The sequence below is a fragment of the Anas acuta genome, chromosome 3, assembly GCF_963932015.1.
Source record: "Anas acuta chromosome 3, bAnaAcu1.1, whole genome shotgun sequence".
In the NCBI taxonomy this organism is placed as follows: domain Eukaryota; kingdom Metazoa; phylum Chordata; class Aves; order Anseriformes; family Anatidae; genus Anas; species Anas acuta.
This window is the reverse complement of record NC_088981.1, coordinates 72060019-72081212: the sequence shown is the minus strand read 5'-3', so window position 1 is coordinate 72081212 and position 21194 is coordinate 72060019. Positions and strand designations below refer to the sequence as shown.

General features: G+C 37.4%; 1 protein-coding gene across 3 annotated transcripts in view; it reads left to right on the top strand.

The window, feature by feature from the left end:
- Positions 1–21194, top strand: part of CRYBG1 (crystallin beta-gamma domain containing 1) — a 95759-nt gene that overhangs the window by 64325 nt on the left and 10240 nt on the right. For all 3 annotated transcript variants that reach the window (XM_068677791.1, XM_068677792.1, XM_068677793.1), the window contains 14 exons: positions 974–1021; positions 1120–1238; positions 2628–2781; positions 3714–3853; positions 6260–6386; positions 6700–6735; positions 7130–7272; positions 8010–8136; positions 8243–8388; positions 14471–14597; positions 14790–14822; positions 16621–16730; positions 16992–17121; positions 20620–20759. In XM_068677791.1, the coding sequence (XP_068533892.1) occupies positions 974–1021; positions 1120–1238; positions 2628–2781; positions 3714–3853; positions 6260–6386; positions 6700–6735; positions 7130–7272; positions 8010–8136; positions 8243–8388; positions 14471–14597; positions 14790–14822; positions 16621–16730; positions 16992–17121; positions 20620–20759 (1580 nt within the window). The remainder of the gene's footprint in view (positions 1–973; positions 1022–1119; positions 1239–2627; positions 2782–3713; positions 3854–6259; positions 6387–6699; positions 6736–7129; positions 7273–8009; positions 8137–8242; positions 8389–14470; positions 14598–14789; positions 14823–16620; positions 16731–16991; positions 17122–20619; positions 20760–21194) is intronic.

The window sequence follows — 21194 nt, the reverse complement described above, 5'->3', positions numbered from 1 at the left end:
GGAGTCAAAAATGTTTGGGTGATGTGTGCCTACTGCACATCTTTCACTGACTAAGATGATGGTGATGAAGAGGCTAAAGGGTAGTGTGAAGGAAGAAAACAGTAAGGGCAGTGTAAAACAATGACTCCAGCGTTCCTTAAAACACAGAGCGAGTTCTAACTGGAATTGAAGCACAGGCTGAAAAACCAGTCGTGCTTCAACTTGTCTTGATGATGCCTACAAAAATCTGATGCTGGTTAGGAGCTCTGTCCTGGGACCGCTGCCTTGCCCTGCATGGTGGCTAAAATGTTCTCGTTAATTCCCTGCACGTGTTGCTGATTATCTTAGGCTGTGAGCTCTTTGGGGGCAGGTTCTCTCTTTTGGTTTGTACGAATATTATCTAGCAGAACAGGACCCTGTACAAGAATGAGCACTTCAGTCTTTGCTAGGAAACCAAACACATAATTGCAACCCTTTCTTTATTTGTTTCAAGATTACATGATACAACCACAGCTTTTTCCATATATTCTGTATGGTATAATTCACCACTGATGTAAAACTGTTGCTTTAGATTTTGTATACCTGAGTGTGTTTCATTTGTTCTCAGCATTTTTAGTCTGTCAAGTTGCACAGAGCCTCGCACTTTTTGAATAATACTTACCTTGCTACTCTTGTCTGAAGCTTCTGGAATATATAGAAAGATGATGAAAAGGATTTTAAAACGTTTCAAATCTGAGATTACTTGTCTCCAGTGAGGTGATAATTCAGAGTTTATTAAATAAAAAATTAAGTGTGTAATTCATACTAATATATAACTCTCCGGAAAGAAGGAATTGAAGCAGGAAATAGGTGTAGGTGAAGTGTTACCAACTTCTTACTATTCAGAATAATTTTATTTTGTTTCACTAGCTTATTTTAATAGCTGAGCATCTTTATTGAATAGGTTTATGGTTTGTTTTATATTTGTGACTTTTCTCTCCTTGCTGTCTGTTAGACACTTTCAAGAAATGGACAAAGCAAAATCAATCCCAGACCTGGGAAGGTAAGATCAATTTTATGATCTTCACTGTTCTTCTCTTTATTTAAAATCATAGCAAGATAGAATTCTATATTGTTGGTTTTGTTTTGTTTTAAACACAGTTGGTGATATACTGTGAATCAGACTATCAAGAGAATGGTATTGAAGTTTTCCATGACGTTGTGGATTGCAGTTCTTGGGTCCTGTCACCGACAATTTTAGTTAAAGTCGTCAGAGGATGGTAAGAGAGAAATTTTAATTCTTTATCACTGATCTGTCCAGAAATCCTTTGGAACAGTGCAAGTAGTAATTCATAATAGGGCTACTTTGCAGGTGGCAATGTATTGTAGACACCTTTAAAAAGGAAATGTGGTATTTATTTTACCTCCTGCAATAAGAAATTCTGTGCTAGCTGACTTTGCTGATAATTGGATCTAGTGTTACCATCTGGAGGAATGCAACATTTTACCCTGGTGGGATGAAAAGACAGATTCTGTTCAGTTTTGCTGCCCTTTTGACTCCTCTCTCCTTTATGGCTTCCTGGGTAGTATTTGACTTGGTGTAAAAGGCTAGCAAAGGATTTTAAAAGTTTTGATGTGAGTTTAGGCTGTGTTAACCTGGATGCAGAAGATGAATTCCTTGTCCAAAGGTATGAAACGATGCTGTAAAGATAACAGACTATTTCTGTGGTGAGTCCAGAGGAAATTTTTCTAAAAGCCAGATTATATGAGAGTAATTCAAAACAAGTTCATCTCCTACTTTCTTTGCAGCATTAAAGAGCAGTCATTACTGGTGTGGATAGCATGGCAAGTTAAGTTGTGACAAGGCTATAATACAGTCAAACAGCAGGTTCTCAAAAGGAACGATCCAATATAAGGCTGGAGCAACAAGGGCCAGCTGCAGTAGGAGATACTAGGAAGCGTGCTGGTTTCTGAACGAAAGTCTTTTGGTCTGTGTGAACCAGGACTCTCTTCTTGTCCAGCATGTTTTCACTAGGAGCTACTAGGAGTTTCACTAAGAGCTATTTTTGTTTCTTTTTTCCTCCCCTGCAATTGGGAGCTCTAGGGGAGTGTTTTATAATTGCAGATGGATATAGTTTTTTATCTAGTTAGCTATTGAAACCTGCAGCTAAAAATGAAGTTGTACTTGTCTTCTGAACAGTCTTATCATCCTTCTGCACATCAATACCAGCCTGTGTAGAACTCCAGGCTGCTGTTCACAGGATTCAAGCAAGTATCTTGTCTGTTTATATATTACACAGCAGTCTGCAGTGTCAACATTTTCTGACCTACATATTGGTTCTGATTAATATCTCATGCAAAAGTCTGGTATACATAGACAGCACTCCTGCCCCAGATCATCAGTTTAAAGAGGGTGGAGGAGGAGTTTTTGATGAAATTACAAAGTCAGCAGTAGGCATCTTTATTTTTATTATTGCTTTTAAAAATATCACAGAGACCAGAAGTGACTTGCATCAGCAGTGTTGGGTCGTTTAGCTGTATTGGGGTGGCTCGGAGGGTCTAGAAATAATGCTTCTTGTGGGGAAAAAAAAAGTTATTAAATGGGAGCATGATTTTGGAAATCACACTTGGTAAAATGACATATAAAAATGAGAATTTTTTATTTTAAGCTGGATACTCTATGAGAAGCCAAATTTTGAAGGCCCCTCCGTTCCTCTGGAAGAAGGAGAGTTGGAACTCTCAGATATCTGGGGTGCGAGTGCTTCTGAAGAGCAAAATGAATGCAAATCTGTGGTGATTGGTTCAATAAGACATGTTGTTAAGGCAAGTAATGTAATTAAAGAAAACGTTACGCAAGTCTTAATGCTTGGTGAAGTTTTAGACTGATATAAAAATTCAGTCTTCGAGGTTGAATTTCTTGTGTAATCACAAAATAAATGTGGGTGGATGGGGGGGGTGGTTGTTGTTTTGTTTGTTTAATAATAGAAATTCTGGTAAAACTTACTAGAAGGATACTATAGGAAGAGAACAGTGTTCATCAGAATAGCCTCCAAAATGCTGTGGAAACTTAATGTACAGTATATGCTTTTTAGCTTGGTAGGAAAAGCTTTCTAGAAAACTATCAGTAATTCTACGGACTCCTAATTTCAGAAGTGTGTGTAAGGTATTTTTGCTCATGTTTTTCTTAGTGTATTTACCAAACTTACACCCACAAAACTTTTTTGATATTAAAAAAAATACACATATATGCACAAACCAACCAGGGAGTTTCATACATGGTGGAGCAGCCTTCCTACATGCACTTTTAACCTACCAGTAAGTATGTTTGCAGGTCACCAAAGTAAGCATGAACTATAAAGGTATTTGACTAGGAAAGAAAAAAAAGAGGAATATGCATTGCTTGTAACTACAATTCTTGTTTAAATTAATTCTTTTCAAGAATGCCTTGCTTGGTGTTACGTTAGCTTTCAATTTGCTAGAGGAGGTATTACATGGTGAAAGAAGGTGCATTCCTGCCTAGATGGCAGAAGGTAAACAAGGTACATGTTGGTTAAGAGGTTGACTGCTGTCTTTGTCCACACAGAGACAGGCAACTGGCCTAGTTTTACTTTTATGACAGGTGGCTGATAATAGCCGTAATTGACAAGAGGGGAAACGATTTAAAACAAACAGGAATTACAAAACTGTTATCCACATTAATTACAGAACTCACAGCACAGATGAAGTGATTATTGCAATCTTCTTCATTTTGTCAGGATTACAGGGTCAGCCGAATTGATTTGTACACAGAACCTGAAGGGCTGGGAATTGTGACTTCCTTTTTTGACGACACTGAAGAAACAGGGGTGTTTGGCACCACGCAGAAGACTTGTTCTATCAAAGTACACTGGGGCATGTAAGTGCATAGTTCTGTGTGAACGTGTACTGCTATGAAAGGAATTGGTTTTAAACCACAGGTTACACCTATCAGACGTTCAAGCAGGCTATATTTATTCCAGTCATATATTTTGGTAGTTTTTGTTGACAGTAACGTTGGTACATCACTGTAATGCTTCACTCTTGGAGAGGCTGACCTCTGAAAATATTTTGTGTTAGAGACAGTTTTTCTTTATTTGCACAGAGTAAAAAAAAAAAAAAAATGTAGGAAAGGAATGAGGTTTTCTCTGCTGCTCTTTCTCATTCAGTCAAAGTTTTAAGAAATGAGAGGGGGGAGATGAAATAGTATGATAAAAGCATCTTTCCTACTTGCTTCCATTTCTAAACTTTAACTCGTACTAAAAGAAATTTTTAAGCTATTATAAGAATGTAGTGTCAAGTGTGGACTTGAGAAAGCATCCTTTTATTTCACGGTGCATTTTAGTTAGTGTTTTTATAGTGATGATTAAGAATGTGTGTTATATCACCTGAAAACATCTGGCTATGTAAATCAGGAGTGTAATGTGTGCTATGAACTATGCAGACTTATGTTAAAAGAGACCTCCAAGAAACAATCCAGCTACTGTAGAAATGGCAATTTTGATAACTTAATAAGTAACCCTAAAAATCTGTAGTGAAAATATCCCTCAAAGTGGCATGGGCAAATCAGTGCAGGAGAAATAGATGGCTCTCAGAAAAAGAGAGAGTGTGGAACCACTTTCAGTAATCTTAGGTCTTGCAGAGCATTTTACAGAGTGTACAGACATTGTTTGCTACCTGTTGGCTGTGTCATGTTTGGGCTCTGGTAGCATTTGCCTTTCTCCAAATGTTTTATTTAACTACTGAAAACTACCCAGCTAAAGACGAATATTACATATTGCTGCAGAGATGTATTCAAATACGCCTCATGATGGATGAGACATTTTAGTTATCAGATAAAATACATTTATCTAATTAAATTTTTACATCTTGATTTAAGAGGGAAAAAAAAAAGAAGCACTCGGGTATGTAGGAAAACTTTAAGATGTTCATATAACTGGTTCTCTGGCAGAAGTTTGTGTTGAACTGCAAGCAAATTACATATCTGATTTTATTACTCTTGGCAGATATGTTATTTGGAGGTTGGTTATCAACTGATTCCATCTACCTCAGCTTTCCATCTATCTCTCAACTTTATTTCTGTTTTTTTTATATCAGTGTGAGAGTGTTTTTTGCACTAAATATGTGTAAACTAGTAGAGTCTTAATTTCTCTCTGTTGCATTTGGCTCTCTTGAGGGAAAGAGGACTAGTATTTCAATCAGGAAACGAAACAGTTGGAAAACAATCTCTTGTGTACTAGTCCAGTGTAGAAAGATGTCACTTCTTCTGCCAATTGCTTGCGTGAGAAATTCAGTAAATTGCTGCTGCTTTTCTGCATTTTGCAAGTTTTCTTTCCTTTAGTTTATAAGCATGACATAGTTCATTGTACTGGCAGTTGAGGCAGGCTTTGATTCTGAGTCACTTTGCCATGTGGGTGTGGTTGTATCTTAAGGTTTCCCAGTGTGCGTGCTTAATTATTGTTTATTAAAAGCTGCCAACAAAAATGAGGCAACGTACCATTATCTTCTGATTGTACTCTCTCTTTGGTCTCCCATGTGTTTAAATTCTTGCAGTGAAGCTGAGGGCTTACTGAGCAGGGGGCAACTATGAAGCACATAATGCATCTAGTATTTGGCTATAGATACCAATAAAATTAAAGTTCTTTGTTTCTTTGGAACCATATGTCTGCAATGAAACTATGCCAACTCATACCAGTTAACATCAGCTCAGAACATACCTTGAGTGATTACTGGTTAAAAAAAGCTTTGAAAAAATTCTGTTGCTGTCCCACTCAGTAATTTGGAAGTAGATTTCAAAGTCTTTTTTTTTTTTTTTTTTACATATTAATTAGTAACAAAAGTTTAAAGTTGTGTATCGATCAGATTTTGCAATAAATCCAAGTCTAGGGTAGCAGAGATCTTTCAACTTCTAGAAAATTTATTCCGAGTATTTTAAAGCTATTCTAAAAATAATACAAAGTAACCTTAAATCTTGAAACTTCAGTCTAAAACTGATGTTGCCCCCAGATGAGACAGAGTCAAATTCCTCACTGCCTGTTCACTGTACTGATTCTTTTAGCCTGCTCAAACAAAACATGCATTGTCAGTGGTTCCTGCACAGACACAGAAGTTTGCCAGTACACCGGCTTATAGTTGGGAACTTCAGTGGCAAAGACAAAGAAACAAAGGTTTTTTTTAGGAGTACAGTGATATTTTTTCTAAAGTAAACACTTTGTCTTGTTCTTTACTGTTCAGAAAAGTTTTTATTTTATTTTAATTTTTGCTTTCCACTCCTCCTCTACTTTAGATGGCTAATTTACGAAGAACCTGGTTTCCAGGGAGTCCCTTTAATGCTGGAGCCTGGTGAATATCCTAATCTAGCTTTCTGGGAGAAGAAAGAAGCCTATATTAGGTCCATGAGGCCCTTGAAAATGGTAAAATGTTGTTATTACTTGCAAGCTACATCGCCTTTTATATGTTAGAAATAGTGTGTTAAGGTGACTAAATTTCTCAATCCTCACAGAAATGTAAGTCTTTAAAAAAACAAACAACGTTTTAGCCTATAAAATTCTTGAACTTTTAACATCTGATTGCATCTATTTCTGCTTTTAATCTTCTTGTTCTCCATATGTGGCCTACAAAAAAGATTTCACCCTAGTTCCAGCTTCTTATGAAGAGTTGATGACAACTTGGTATAGGTGACTACTTATTTTTCTCTTTTTTTTTTTTTTCTTTCCTTGCCCACAGGGCGGTCGCAAAGTTGAATGTACTGGAGAGCCAAAGGTAAAAATCAGTATTTATTTGATTGTTGAAAGGTATATTATCAACATACACGTGAACTACATGTGGGTGGATAAATCTATCTTGATTGTATACTGACTACTAATGGCTTAGAAGCTTGTCATGGGGCATGGGACCACACCATGAAACTGTAATTTCTGTAAAATTTTTACATCTATCGCATGTACATGACATTATTAACAGCTGTCTGGATAATGCTGACAAGTAGTGAACATTTAAGCCCCAATGTTGTGTGTCTAAGGGAAGATGTCTTAAAAAGAGACCCCATTACTTAGTTTCATTATCTTCTTCCTCTGGGCACCCATACAAAAGAAACTGACTGTTGTCAGAACTTATCATGCTCTGCAGCTTTTCTTTTACTTCGTTTTTGTGACAGGTAGTCATTTATGAGAAGCCTTTCTTTGAAGGAAGACATGTGGAAGTAGAATCAGAGATCTTTATGCTCAATGACAAGGAATCAGAAGAAAAGAGAAGTCTTCCATTTACATCAGTGGGATCCATGAAAGTACTGGGAGGAATGTAAGTGGGAAAACGCCAGCACTATTTCCCCTTCAGCTGAAGTGGTAACTCTGTAGATTGGAATTTGCAGTGGATAAATTCAGTACCTGTTTGCTTTTGTCTTCCTAGTTTTGTTGTTGTTGATTTGGTTTAGTTTGTGGGTTTTTTTGTTTGTCTGAGGTAAGTTTGCAAACATTCACAGCAATGACTGCATTCTTTGTCACCCTGATTTCACAGTTGTGAGAGAAGGGGTAGAAAGGCTGCCAAGCTGACAGAACAGCCTAAGTCAGCTAACTTCCCTCTCTCCTGTTGTAGTGCTGTTTCCATGATTAACTGTTTTAAACCTCAGGTGTGGATTAGTTACAGAATTTCATTTGGCTTTGGTTAGTGAAGGTTTCTCAAATTAACTTGAAGTTCTTTATCATAACAAGCCAGGAAAGGTGTGGTGTGTGGTGGGTTTTTTTTTGTTTTTTTTTTTGTGCCTTGTCTCTCCACCAAGAGTGGTCAACATAATGTCACTCTTACTTTTTTGTTTTACCTCTGGGAAGTTTAGCAAGTATTTTTATTGGACTTTTTTCCTGTTTGAAAGGATTATGTAATTATATTAATGTCAAATGGAAAAGGTATTTAGGAGATTCCTATATATGTAATGGAAGAGAGAAAAAGAAAAGAACAAATTTCACAAATCTTTCTGTTCCCTGAAAAGACATAGTGGCATTTGTCCATTTTCACACACAGATTCTGTTGTTGTTATTTAGCTGGGTTGCTTACGAGAAGCCTGGGTTTGAAGGCCATCAATATTTGCTGGAAGAAGGAGCGTATCGGGACTGGACGGACTGGGGTGGCTATGATGAAGAGTTGCAGTCACTGCGACCTGTTGTTGGCGTAAGTTCCAAGAATGTGTAGTAGAAATCTCCTGAGTGCATTGAAACATCATGTTCCATTTTCCTTATGGTGCTTCTCTTTTCTTTTTTTTTTTTTTTTTGAACAGGACTTCACAAGCTCCCATATGATAATGTACAGTGAAAAAGACTTTGGATCAAAGGGTTCCAACATTAATGTGTTAGGAATTATTTCCAATTTGAAAGACACTGGATATGGGCTGAGAACGCAATCCATAAATGTGCTAAGTGGCGTGTAAGTGATATTTCTAACTGTTGTTTAATTTTAAATATGCTTGTATACTTTTTAGAATTTCTGTGTTTGAAGATGTTTTTCTGTACTCTGACATCTAATGCCTCTGTGGAAATTCAGATTAAACTTCCTGCCCTTGACTGCAGCATGTTGGCTACAACATGGAAATGTTGGCTTGCTGACTTGCAAAGTATGATAGTATATGAGATAAGATCTCATCAGAGAGGTAAAAATAGTTTGTTCTTGTGGCTGTGTTTTTAAAAGCATTTCCATAACAGCAAAATTGTTATGGAACTAATTCTAGGCTTGGCGTGATTGACCTGAGGCAAATTCCTTGCTTTTTCTCAGGGTTGTGTGTAAAATGAAGTTTTTTTTCTGGAAAGTAACATTGCTTTTGCAGTGAATCCCATAGGTTAAGTTTTTTTTACTACAACTATTTTTATTTATTTTATTTTATTTTTTTACATTGAGGTTCCTAAATCTTTTGATTAAGACTACTCCTATTCCTGGTGCCTCTTGTGTTGTCACATGCAATTGATAAGTTTGTAAATCTTAATGTTTGATTTGTTGGGCACATCAATTGCAGGTTGACTTCCACAGCCTTATAGACTGCATCAAAGTATTTTGGAAATATAAACAAATATTAGCAATCATGTCTCCAATACACAAACTCTAAGAGCACGCGATTTACAGTCTCTTTCCTTGTCTGGACTGCAGGTGACTTGCTGAAAGATCTGCCTTGCCCAGCCACACCCTAAATCTTTGTGTGTTATCTGTGTGATATCTCTGCAAATTTTGCCTGGGTAGAGGCTGCAGAATCAAGCTCGGTGCATTCCAAAGGAATGTGTTTGATTTGTGTACAATATGGTGTGACAGCAGTTTTTTCTGCACGGTGACCTTTGAAGCCACTGTGCCCTTTTGTCTTCTGTAATGTGGAAGGGAGATTCATGGGAAAGAGTCATCTCTGAAGGTTGGGAAACAAACTGTGGGTCACCTATCACACCCTTTGTGTAGTTGTTCTAGTAAATGTGACTGTTGCAGCTGAGATAGGAATCGTACTTTGTATGAGTATTCTAGTAATTAAGTGTGACTCCCATACTTTGATGGTAAAAGTGGCTACAAGTTATTACAAATAAAATCTTTGTCCCACAGACTCTGCAATTGCTCCCGTAATCTCACCTTCTAGTCTCTTAAAGGTGTAATTTGTAGCATTAATTTTAATTTTTTATTTAGGTGTACTGTTTGTAACTGGTGACCACCACTCAGCTTTTACAGTCTTGTATGACCCTTTCGTTTGTGAAGAGGTTGCCAGCCTCTTAGAGTTTTGTGGTGGTGGTCTTAGTAAATGCCAGTGTGTCAGATAGTTGAGTGAATCATGTTAAGTCATTCATTCTTGGTAATAAAATATTTTATTTTAAGTGATAAGTAACTGTTCAGGTAGAAGAATTTTATATCTTCCTTTCCTATCAGTCATACAGTGGTGAATAATCCACTGAGCAATTCCCAGAGCTATTTAGACTAGAACATATATGATGTCATAGTGAACTGTTAAAGGTTCAATAAAAGCTTGTCCTAAGCAACCTTCCTGGTATCATATTGAAAATACTTCATTTAAAAAAAAAAAAAAGTTCAGTGCTTCTTGCAGCTTAACTTTCCTTAACATTTTTTTTTTAACTACAGGTATTTGTAGTAAGCAGTTACAACAGTAACAGATAACATATGATCTGTATTTCCCACATAATTAATTTGATTGCTCTGTAATTTAAAGGGTATATCAAAGAAAAGAAAGGCTTACAGTGCAGAACACAGATATTACTGAACAAGTTCTGAGGTAAACTGCATCTCTAAACTGTATGCTGAAGACAGTCTAGCTCCGCATTTGGAGAATGAATATTTCATTTTGGGGTAATGGGGAACTTGCTGCATTAAAATTTTCGGCTATAGATTCTGAGGAATGTTTCCAAGCAATATTTTAATGCCTTTGCTTAATCTATTGTAAAGACACATTGAAAAATATATCCAAAGATGGTGAGTGACTCCTTTTAAATTAAATTGACTCCTTTTAAATCAATAAATGATTTGCTTTTGAGCATTCTTCAGAAACTGGACAAGCACAAAATCCAGGGTATTTTGTTCTTCTACCGTTTGGGGCGGGAGAAAGGAATTCAAACTACTTGAAAATAGGAGAGGCCTTTCTTTCTTAAGTAGGATTTGATCGTTACTCCAAAGTTGGCAAACTGTTAGTGGTGGAAAATGAAAGTATTTAGTAGCAAGAGGTAACACCCTTTACAAGTTTAAGCAAGTACTAAAAGGAACTGTGTTGTACAATTTTGACTTTCCTCTTTGCTTAATAATTCTTCAAGCTTATATTTAATAGTGATCAAAATCGCAGGAATTGCATGCTTCGAAATGTGCCTTTTCTGTATCTGTAAACATGGAAAGCTTTTGCCAAAAATACTGAAAAAGCCCCTGTCTTTTAACTTGGTTGAAGAATTTTACAGATGTGTGTTCTTCCTAGGTGTTTGTTTTGCTGTGGTCCTGTAATTCTTACAGGTTTCCTTCCAGTTTTCAAGTAATTAGTCCATAGTGCAGATTTGGCTGCTTCTAGTGCATATATGTGTAGGGATATTGAGGAAACATTAAGTGATGAGTAGTTCATATGCAGGAGCCAGAATGTAATGTATTGAATCTAGACATACGCAGGGGGTAATGTAAGGGAAACTAAAGACGCTATGTACAAGAACAAACCTCCACTGAGAAGCTTGAAAAGGTTGAGAGCCCTTAGGTACTCTGCAGGAGGACATTTCAAACAAAGCTTCCTCTTCCCTCCACGTCTGAACTGAGCTGAGCTAACACTAAAGAGAACCTTTCAAGGAGTCACAAAATCCAAGTTCACAGGTCCATGGGTACTAGAAATCACAAGCAAAAAGGGGTACGGTAAATAACCTGTTTCCCCTCTTTCCTACGAAGGGAATTTTATTACCTCTTCCTCCCTGTTAGTCATGCTAAAAATCTGCAAGTGCCAGTTTTTCTCCCTGGCCCCATGTGGTCTATGGTTACCTTATATAGGCTGATTTAGACCTGTTGTCTCCGTGTTGTATTTAAGGCTTAAATATTATGGATTCTATTTCAGACTTAAAGGAGTGCTTCTGTGCCTGAGACCTTAACTTTTTACAGCTTTGCCCTTTAGTTTAATGAAGGTGTTGTCGTTTCTTCTGTAGCTGAGAGAGAGGTAGGCCCTTCCAGCAGGTAGTCTGTCCTATTGTGAGTCTGAACAACACAAAAAGTGGGATTAGTCCTCTCAGCTGAATGTAGGAAGAGCATATGTAATAAGAAATGGTCAATGTTTTAAAAGACAAAGTTAGGTAAGATGAATCCTGAGCTGACCGTAGGAAAAGCCATCTTTTAGCAAGGTATCTGCCTCAGGATTCATTTCTTGGCTGTTCTTCCAGGCACTGTTTGGATTTGCTCTTACTAGACATCCCATACTGAGGCTTTAGGGAAAGATACTCTGTGTGTACTATCACTTACAGTATATAAATGTCAATTTTCTCTACATCTCAGGTTCCAGTGGCACAGTTGGTGCAGAGGCGTGAGGCGTTCAGCACGGTTCTGGCATTGACTTGGGCTGAGGCTGTTGCTAAGCCTGACTATGGCAATTTGTTGGGCTGGGGGTTACAAAATTACTGAGAGAGAACTCGCTCCCTGTGGGGTAGGGATGTTGCTGCCACACTGCAGCATCAAACTGGAGCTCTTGTGGTGCTTGGCAGCCGGGGTGCGACTCTTTCCCTCAGATATGGAGGCTGCCTCCTGCTCTCCAGGCCTCCCGGTTAGTCAGAAGCTGGATTAAAGCAACGCTTCATCCTGGGGATAGTTTTGAGGTCTGACAGGTTCAGCTGCTGCTGAATTCGGCTTCCTGTCCCTGGCGTCATTACCAGTACTCTTGGCAGCTTGCATGAGCTTCTGAACAAAGTGGAGAAGCACAAGTATTTCACCAGTAAGCCCTGGCTCTAGCAATCCTCCAACATGGGCTGACTTGCATGGGAGAGCAGTGCTTATTAATTTAAATCCCATTGTTTTCAGCAGAAATATGCTTAAAGTGAAATACATTCATTACTTCTATATTCAGGCTTCTTTTTAGGTAGGAGGAAAATAAATTACTGCTTTTGAGAGAGTCTTAGGGGAGGGATCTGGCGTGTTTTATCATTCACTTAAAATCAGGAACACTTATTTTCATAGACGTTAATCAAGTTAAACTGCCATGCCTTGTAGTTATACCTTGGTGTCTGTGCACTGAAAAATCTAATAAGCATCTGCTCAAGAAATTGATTAAGGAAACCTCACAGTTTTTGGTATGTGTGGCATACAGGTCTAAACACACCTGAGACATCTGAACTTTCTGCTTAATTTATTGTACATACCAATGTCTCTTTAATGAATTACTGTGAGGTGATTTTGAAATGTGCCTTGAAATGTGCCTTAAGTAATTAGTGCATCACAATTTGGAATAATTGATTATATCTGAGGCAAACCAAGAGATGTGAGTAGTGATAAATGTGAATCACTATATGAGTAGTTGCCATGGATGAATATGAAGTTGATACTTGCAGTATGTACATGTGACACAGCTTTTATTTCAGTTTGAAGTTATCCCATTTTTTGTATCTGCAGAGACTCCAGCGTTTGTTCTTGGACTAAAACTGCAGCTTAATACAATCTAGTTGCTCAGCGCATGTAAATCTTTTTGTGGTGAATTTAGATGGTGAGAGGTAGCCTACACTGCACATTCTAAATTCAGTAGTTTCACTGCTTTATGATATCAAATTTTTGTTAGTTTTGACATTCTGTATGAAGACCTCACTGAAAGTAGGGTAACGTAGGGTAACTCCTTATGTAACTCATTGGCTAAATTATTCTATTAATAGTCAACCAGCTGTTATCTCGTAGAACCAGGAAGATGTCCTGATCCCTGCGTGAATATAATGAATGAAGCTTGGCTGTTACTGTGGCCAGTTCTGATGTCTGTACACTCCTCAAAAAAAAAAAGTTTCAAAAAGAGCCAGAATGTAATTATTGGAAAGTTTTGGAAGTCTAAAAGTGGAAGGCAACAATTTCTGTAGGTTATGGCAAAAAAGGTAGTACTGATGCAGGAATACTTTATCTGGACTTATAGTATGGACTCTGGGTTAGAAGCATGCTTTAACAGAAGGTTTCTTGAATGCATCAGACTATGCATAGCAAGGCTAGCTGATAGTGGATCCTTCAGAGTAGTAATAAAACATTGCAGGGGCAACTGAATGTTGGAGAGACTTACGTGATTTGGTTGATTTTCCAGTAGCTAGAGTGTTTATCTCATCTTTCAGGAAAGCATATACTGGCTGAGACAGAAGTTACGGGTTTGCAGAAATCTGAGTTTGTGGCCTGTGGTAGGCATGAGGTCTACGTAGTCATAATAATTGCTTTGAATTTATATACATTAATCTGGTTAAATTTTTGATGGCTTTAATGTTTAACTGTCAAGGATGTTGTTCCAGCTGATGTCTGTGATCCCAAGCAGGGAACAGTCTGCCCTCATCAGCATGTATACCTATTGCTGCAGCTTAACTTTCTGTTAAGTTCTCTGTGTGTTTGCTTAAAAAAACCTGAAGTTTATGAATACTGTTTTTTTTAATGTTGCCCATACATATCTATATTGTACAGATGACTTTTAGTTTATCCAAAACAGTTACATTCTGATATGTATCTGCTTTTCTAGAGAAGAACTTAATCTAGATAAAATAATAGAACTGTATCTCAGAATATTCTTCCTGGAGTATGCTCTAAAGGTGTCTCGCTGATGACGCATTTGATCTGGTGGTCTGCTTTAGCTGATTCATGTTGACGTGGTGGGGCTAATGGAAGTGAAATTTGCTGGAGTTCTGGAGTATCAGATGAATGTTTTTGTTTATTTAGGGTTTTAATAGCATCGGTTTGTCATTTTGGGGAGAATTTTTTATTTGTTCTTATGTTAAGATAATATATACTTTTTTTTTTTTGTGAAAAAGTAGTATAATTTTTACTCACTGCTTTCTTTTCTTTCTCTTAGGTGGGTGGCATATGAGAATCCTGACTTTACAGGGGAGCAATACATACTGGATAAAGGGCTCTATCCCAGCATTGAGGCATGGGGGGGGAAGAATTGCAAAATATCTTCAGTTCAACCCATTGTTATGGTAAGGAGTTCATTTTATTCTTGTTTTGCAAGTTTCTCTGAAGTATTTCTAGGTAGTCTTTTCTATCAAATCCAGTTTATGTATATTCTTTCAACAATAATTAGCAATAAGCTTTTGTATATTTGTTAATTTAGTGCTTCTTAATTGTTTTTCTTATTATTTTTTTCTCTTTTGTTCTCCAAACGTTTGTAGGATATTGTTGGAAGTGAAAGGGGCAAAGTCAAGGTAAGATACTTCTGTAAGTGCATGAATTGTACTGTGTAGTAGTGACTGTATAACACACAAATGGCCTCAGGCTTTTTATATACTGTATCATGCATGTTTTTGCATGGATAGTTGACTAGTCAGACAAAGACTGAGAACTTTGTGAAGTGAAGAAGGAAGATTGCTTTCTGAGCCTGGTAACTAAGGCACGTTGAACTCCAGGAAAGCTGGGATTTAATACCCAGCTGTCCCTCCAAATTTTTGGGGGGCCCAGGCAATATTTTGGGTCCGCATGTGAGCGGTTTGGGGGTATCAGCAGTTGTTCTGAGGAGCTGGAGTCTGCAGCCACCTATGCAGAGCTTCAGTGTCCAGTGAAGGTACCTGGAGCCTGTTACAAAGATAAAGGCTCTGCAAGTTAGAGGTTGTTGTACACTTACAGTTGACAAGTGTTGTAAACTTACAGTTGACACTTAATTTGTTTAGAAATTAGTTCTTTGGTTAACAGTTCTGCTAATGGTGGTTATACTTGAAGTGAATCTCATTCAGTCACAAGTACTGCTTTCCTAGTGTGCTTAAAAGTTAAGGTTGTATTTGTCCATAATGAAGTGTAGGAACTGACAGAGAACTTGTATTTTCAGTGAGTTAATGTATTTGTATGTTGGACTTTCTCCTGTGTGCAAGAATAATACTTTTTTTTTTGACAGTGAGAGTAATGGGGAGCTTTTCATTCTTTCATAATCCCGTTCCTTTTTGTCTTTTTCCCTTTACAAAGTTACTTTTATTTTTAGTCAAATTGTGAATAACGTCATGGAACTAAAAACCAAGGAGAAAAGTCTTGGCTGTATCAATTTGCATTCTTAATTAGTAGCATGCCTCACTGGAATGTCCTGTATAAGGATGTATAAACTAGGGGGGATAAAAATCTTAAGGCTGCTTATTTTCTGCTGTATACATAAAAAAATATTTACATCTATATATTATGTTTCCTATTAAGACATTATCCTAAGGAAACTAAGAAGTAATGGCTTGTAGTCAACAGACTGTATCCTTCGTCAGCATGTTCCTCTTTGGAAAGTGCTGTGCATGCCTGCACTTGTATCTCTGTTAAGAGTGAATAAAGCTGGTAGGCATGTGATAATGTGAATGACTTCTGTGTGATCAGGGCTAATTATCCTCTAACCAAATTAGCAGGTTTGCTACTCAGAATTTTTTTTCTTCTTTTCAACAAGGACAAAAGACTCCAGGTGACTTATCCTTTCATACCCTCTCTTTCTCAGAGTGCAGAAAGAAAGAACTGACATGACTGTAACTGTAGTTATAACAGGCACATCAGTCCTGGGAATATATACCACACCTGTTGGCATGCTCCAGAGTACTTTGCCAAGATTATGCACCATTTATGTTCTGAGAAACAGACATCTTTCATTTAGTGAAAAGAGAATGCATTTGGAAGATTAAATGGCTTAAGAAACTAAAACAGAACAGTTTATCACCCTTTACTAATGATGTGCCTATTCTCCCCATTCTGTGGGGATTTAAAAATAATCTCCAGTAGATAGTCAAAGCAGCTACCTTTGTTATTGTTCTTGGAATTATTTTACATCTTACTAAACGATTTAACATCCAGAGGTAGCTTTTGGTATTGCAAACCTTGTTCAAGATACCAAGGTAACAACACAGGAGGTGTAACAAAAAATATATGTCGTTGAGGGAATCTGGGTTTTAAGTATATTGTAACCTAGTCACTGAAATAATGGTAGAGACATGCTAATGAAGGTTAAAGAATAAAATGTTTTTAAATGTTTGTGGTTGTTTAAAGGTCCAGTTATTTTCAGAGCCTGAATTCAAGGGCAACTGCAAAATATTTGGAAAAAACACAAGATGTATTGATTCACTTGCAGTGAAGTCTTCAAAAGTTTTAGGTGGCAGGTAAGTTACATCAAATGAATATTGTAAAATCACTAAAATGGGAAAAGATTTTAAAAAGCAAACAGCTTTCTAACATCTGAAATGGCTTCATCTATGGGGAATTACAAAGAACAATGCTTTGCAGTATCAACCTTTAGCTTCTCAGGACAGAACGTTGTAAATGATGTTTCTGTCAGTATTTCTTATCAAAGACCAAGAAATATAAGCATCATTTTATTTTTTACAGTTTTATTAAAAGACAATTTCTTCTCCTTCCTGCAGCTGCATAGTGTTTGACCAGGAGGAATTCTCCGGTAACCAGTATGTGTTAGAAGAAGGAATCTATCCTGATCTGATGGCGATGGGTTGTTCACCCCAAACAGTTCTAAAATCATTACGGATTATAAATACTGTAAGTAAAGCAGATAAGTACAATGTCTCTGATCTCCCCATTTTTTTTGGTGACAATAAAAATGATAGGGATGGGTGGACAACAGAGCAGGTTTTTTTTGTTTGTTTTTTTTTCCCCTATTCTGTAGCAGTGAAATGTCCTATCTGCAGTCAGGTTTTGGACCCCTGTACTGTTTTTGCAAAGAAGAGTACCTCATGGAAGCAGCTGCCTGGCATTGCTCTTCTTAACAACAGTTTATGAAGGGACTTCTGTAAAATGAATTAAGGATGTCTCAGACGTTTTGTTTCCCATTAGGAGAGATCACTTAGAATAGGTTGAGAAATATCAGTAGGAGAGAGTGAAGTAATATCTGTACTATGGTCCGTGCTTTTAAGTGCATGTTAAAAAGAGCAGGCTTCAACTCAAGAATTTTGCGTGAAATCCAAGCAATTATAAAACACCATTGCTAGCATCAGGGAAATGCAATTTGTGTTCATCATGAAACAATGTACCCTCCTAGATAAAGCAAAGCAACGCCCAAATGCCGTTTGGCAAAATCAGACACACTGTTGTTATGTGCAGTGGATACAAATCTAAACAACATTTACATATTTTGTAACTCATCAGTGGTCAGAAACGAGTTTGTTCAAGCCTTTAACCAATCATTATGATAGATCACTTATGGAATCTGCAAGTAATTACTAGCAAAATGTAGTCAAGAATTCAGGAGCTTACTACAACTATGTGAAGAGGTGGTACTCATTTTAAAAATGGAAGACTGCATTATTGACTCTCTCCTTTGAATTTGGCAACTGTATTGCACTCCACTGTAATTTTGGTAACCTGTCAGTGATGTAGTGTAGTTGACGAAGGAGAACTGAAATGTGTCATCCTCTTTCAAGTCTCTGGAGCATTTTGATGTACAGTGTAAACAAACATTTGCATCAAGTATGTCTGCCTTCTGAACTCTTTGTCTGTCCAGTAGACAGATCATATTAAAAATAATAGAAGTGGTTCTAGCCAAACTTGGTGGGTGATCACCATGTATTAAAACAGACTCTTCTGTACATGTCATTATCAAGTTCTTGGGTTTCAAATGCTTGTTTCATACTGGAAGGATCAGCTTTCTGTAGGAAAATTTATTTGCGACAGAGACTGTTGTGGTAAAACAGCCAAATGTGTCAGTTCTGTGCTTCTTGAAGTTCTTAAAGCTTCTGAAACTTGTTCTAGCCCTACAACTTGTCACATTTCAATAGTAGTGCAGAGATGTGTCTATCTGCAAGTCATTTGCTGGTGCTTTCTTTTTCAGAGGCTTCTTAACCTGAGGAGAAGAGGAAAATGGGTTGCTTTGCTCAGTGGTTTAGTAGCAAACCAGAATACAGAGAGTAAGAATTTAGATGGAAATGGTCATATTATACTGTTCATTTTTCATGATTTAACAGAAGTTTGAACTAATTATTCTAGATACCAGTGTCACCTGTCATATTTACTTTGTGGCTGTTTTTTGGCAGTCTCAGTTTTAATTCCTCCCCACCATTTGCTGGTCCCATGACTTTTCTGTGACTTTTCTATACAAGATGCACATTTTTTTTGTTCAGAAGCTCAGTATCCTTGCTTCATTATGCTTGCTTTGCATGCTCCAACTAATTGTGTTGCAGATGGAAGAGTGTTTTTCCTTCTTGAATTTGCTATGTGTTCTGTTCCCTGAACATATTACAAAAACAACTGTGGGTGTGGCTTATACTTGGAGTCATGTTGTAAATACTCATTTTTAATGAGCAACTCTGTGAAATAGCTAAATGTAGATATACATGGGAACCAGCTCCATATAATACAGAACATGGGAAGAAGGGCAAGTTAGAAAACTCTAAGCTGACCTTGCACTCCTTGCTGTGGGGAATGCTTCTATAAAAGTGTTACTGCTGAATCTTAAAAAATGCCCAGAGTAGAAGGTGTGGTTGAAAACTGGAGGATTTCCTTTTCTGTCTCTGTGCTTTCTTTTTAAGTAGGTTATTTCTGAACTATTGAATATGGCTCAAGGGTTGCTGTCTGACCAGTTTTCTATCACGGAAGGCAGGTGCTGAGGGTTCAGAGACACTGGGACATAATCATAGTTCATGTTGGGCTTTTTGCCTGTGATGATGCTTAATAGTCTAACTTGCATTAACCTTTGATGGTGGGATTAGTCTACTCTGATTTTGGAGTAAGCTAAAAGGCCTCTTTGGCGTTTTCCACAAACTAACAACATGCACGCAAACAGGAGCATAGCTCAGCTGCTATGTGATAACCTGGGCTGCTGCTGAGATGATAATGCTACATTAGCATCACCATTATCTGAGCCCTTAACTGTCTGAAGGAAGGTTAAAGAGGAATTTAAGTAATGTCTAGAAATTGGTTGACATTAGATTTTTCCTGGTAAAGACATAACCTGCTGCTGTGTGCATATGGAGCCACCTCTGCTTTGACATGGCCTGTTTCCATGCCTGAGGCCAGCTGTGAGTCTGAGACCTTGCTTCACGTTGGGTGTTCCTGATCTGTTGATGTGTTTCAAGCACGCCGAAAACATGCCAGCAATATAGAGCTCTTCTGGCTATGCCATTGGATTTACTCAGTTGTGACTGGAAGACTTGTGAGAAAGAAATGACTCTGCCACTCCCTATCTATGACTGTAAATTGTGACACCAGGACACTCCAGTTTAATTAATTTTACCCTGAGGGATTTCAAACCCTTGCCTCCCAACTTCCAAGTAAGGGCCTTAATTGTGAGAAGCTGTTTCCAATCCACTACAGATACTTGCAACACAGAAGAGAATCCCAGGTTCGTTACCCAGAAGTTATCAAGTTAAAATGGATTAGTTCAGTGATACAGGGAGTTTCATGTGGGTAGGATCCTTTTGAAACCAGAAGCATTTTGACAGAAAGGGAGGAGAATCATCACCCTTGAGCCACTGGGAAGATTCAGGTGTTTTTGCCTGAGTCATAAATTTCACCTCAGAAGTATGAATCTTGAAGCTTTTGTCTAGTGAGAGATTTTTATAGTAAGCTAAGCCAGTATCAGTTAAAAATGAAAACTGCAATAGGCAGTATTGACAAGGCTGTCATTGTTTGAAGCTGTAGAAATCAGTATTAGTTTACTGTGTGTTCAGATCTAAAGATGAAAATTCTTACAATGAGTGGAAGTGCAATGGGAGAGGGATATTGCATTAATTTAAATATGTTTTAAAATACAATTAAGATGTGCAAGAATTAATCATGGAGACATTTGTATGTGCCATGATAAGGAAGTCTTATGTTGAATGGAATAAGACTACTTGTGTGTTTCATATAAGGTCTTTTTGTGGCATTTTTGTTTGTTTCCTTTAAGTAATCTACTGAAGAGCAAAAATATTTTTCAGGGTCTTTGAGCTGACACAATCGAGCAGAAAACTCTAATATAAAAGGGTTGCTTGGAGAAATGAAGTTCACAGTCATCGTTTGGACTTTTAACATCCTATAGAAATGCTCATCTTCTTTTTACAGGAGCTGTCTGAGCCGTGCATAGCTCTTTTTGAAAAGGTGCATTTCCAAGGAAAGAAAATCGAATTCAGTACAGAAATCTTAAACCTGCGGTTCCTGGGATATAATCCTCTAATAGCTTCAGTTCAAGTCCTTGGTGGCATGTAAGTTCAAAACCACATCTTGATTCTTTAGAATTATGTGCTTACTCAATAGAAAAAATACAGGTGTTAGAGACCAAGGCAAATAAAATAAGATAATGTGCTCAGTGCACATCGTATTTACAGAAATTTATTCTCTTCCTGTTTCTACAATGTAATTACTCACAAGAAGATGCCCTGTGCTTTTCTAAGAAGATGCAATGAATTTGAATAAAGCTCACAATGAAACTGGTCCTATCTCTCCTGCTATATTATAAAAGGTAGTCTGTATAGGCAGCAACCTTAAAACGAACTCCTGTGCTCTTGGTTTACGTCTTGATCATACTAAATCATGCAGTTCATGATCTGTATCCTACATTCAAAATGTAGGTTCAAAATGTTTTAATAAGCTTTGTATTCATTCTTTTTCCTAGATGTTATGGACACAGATACAATCAG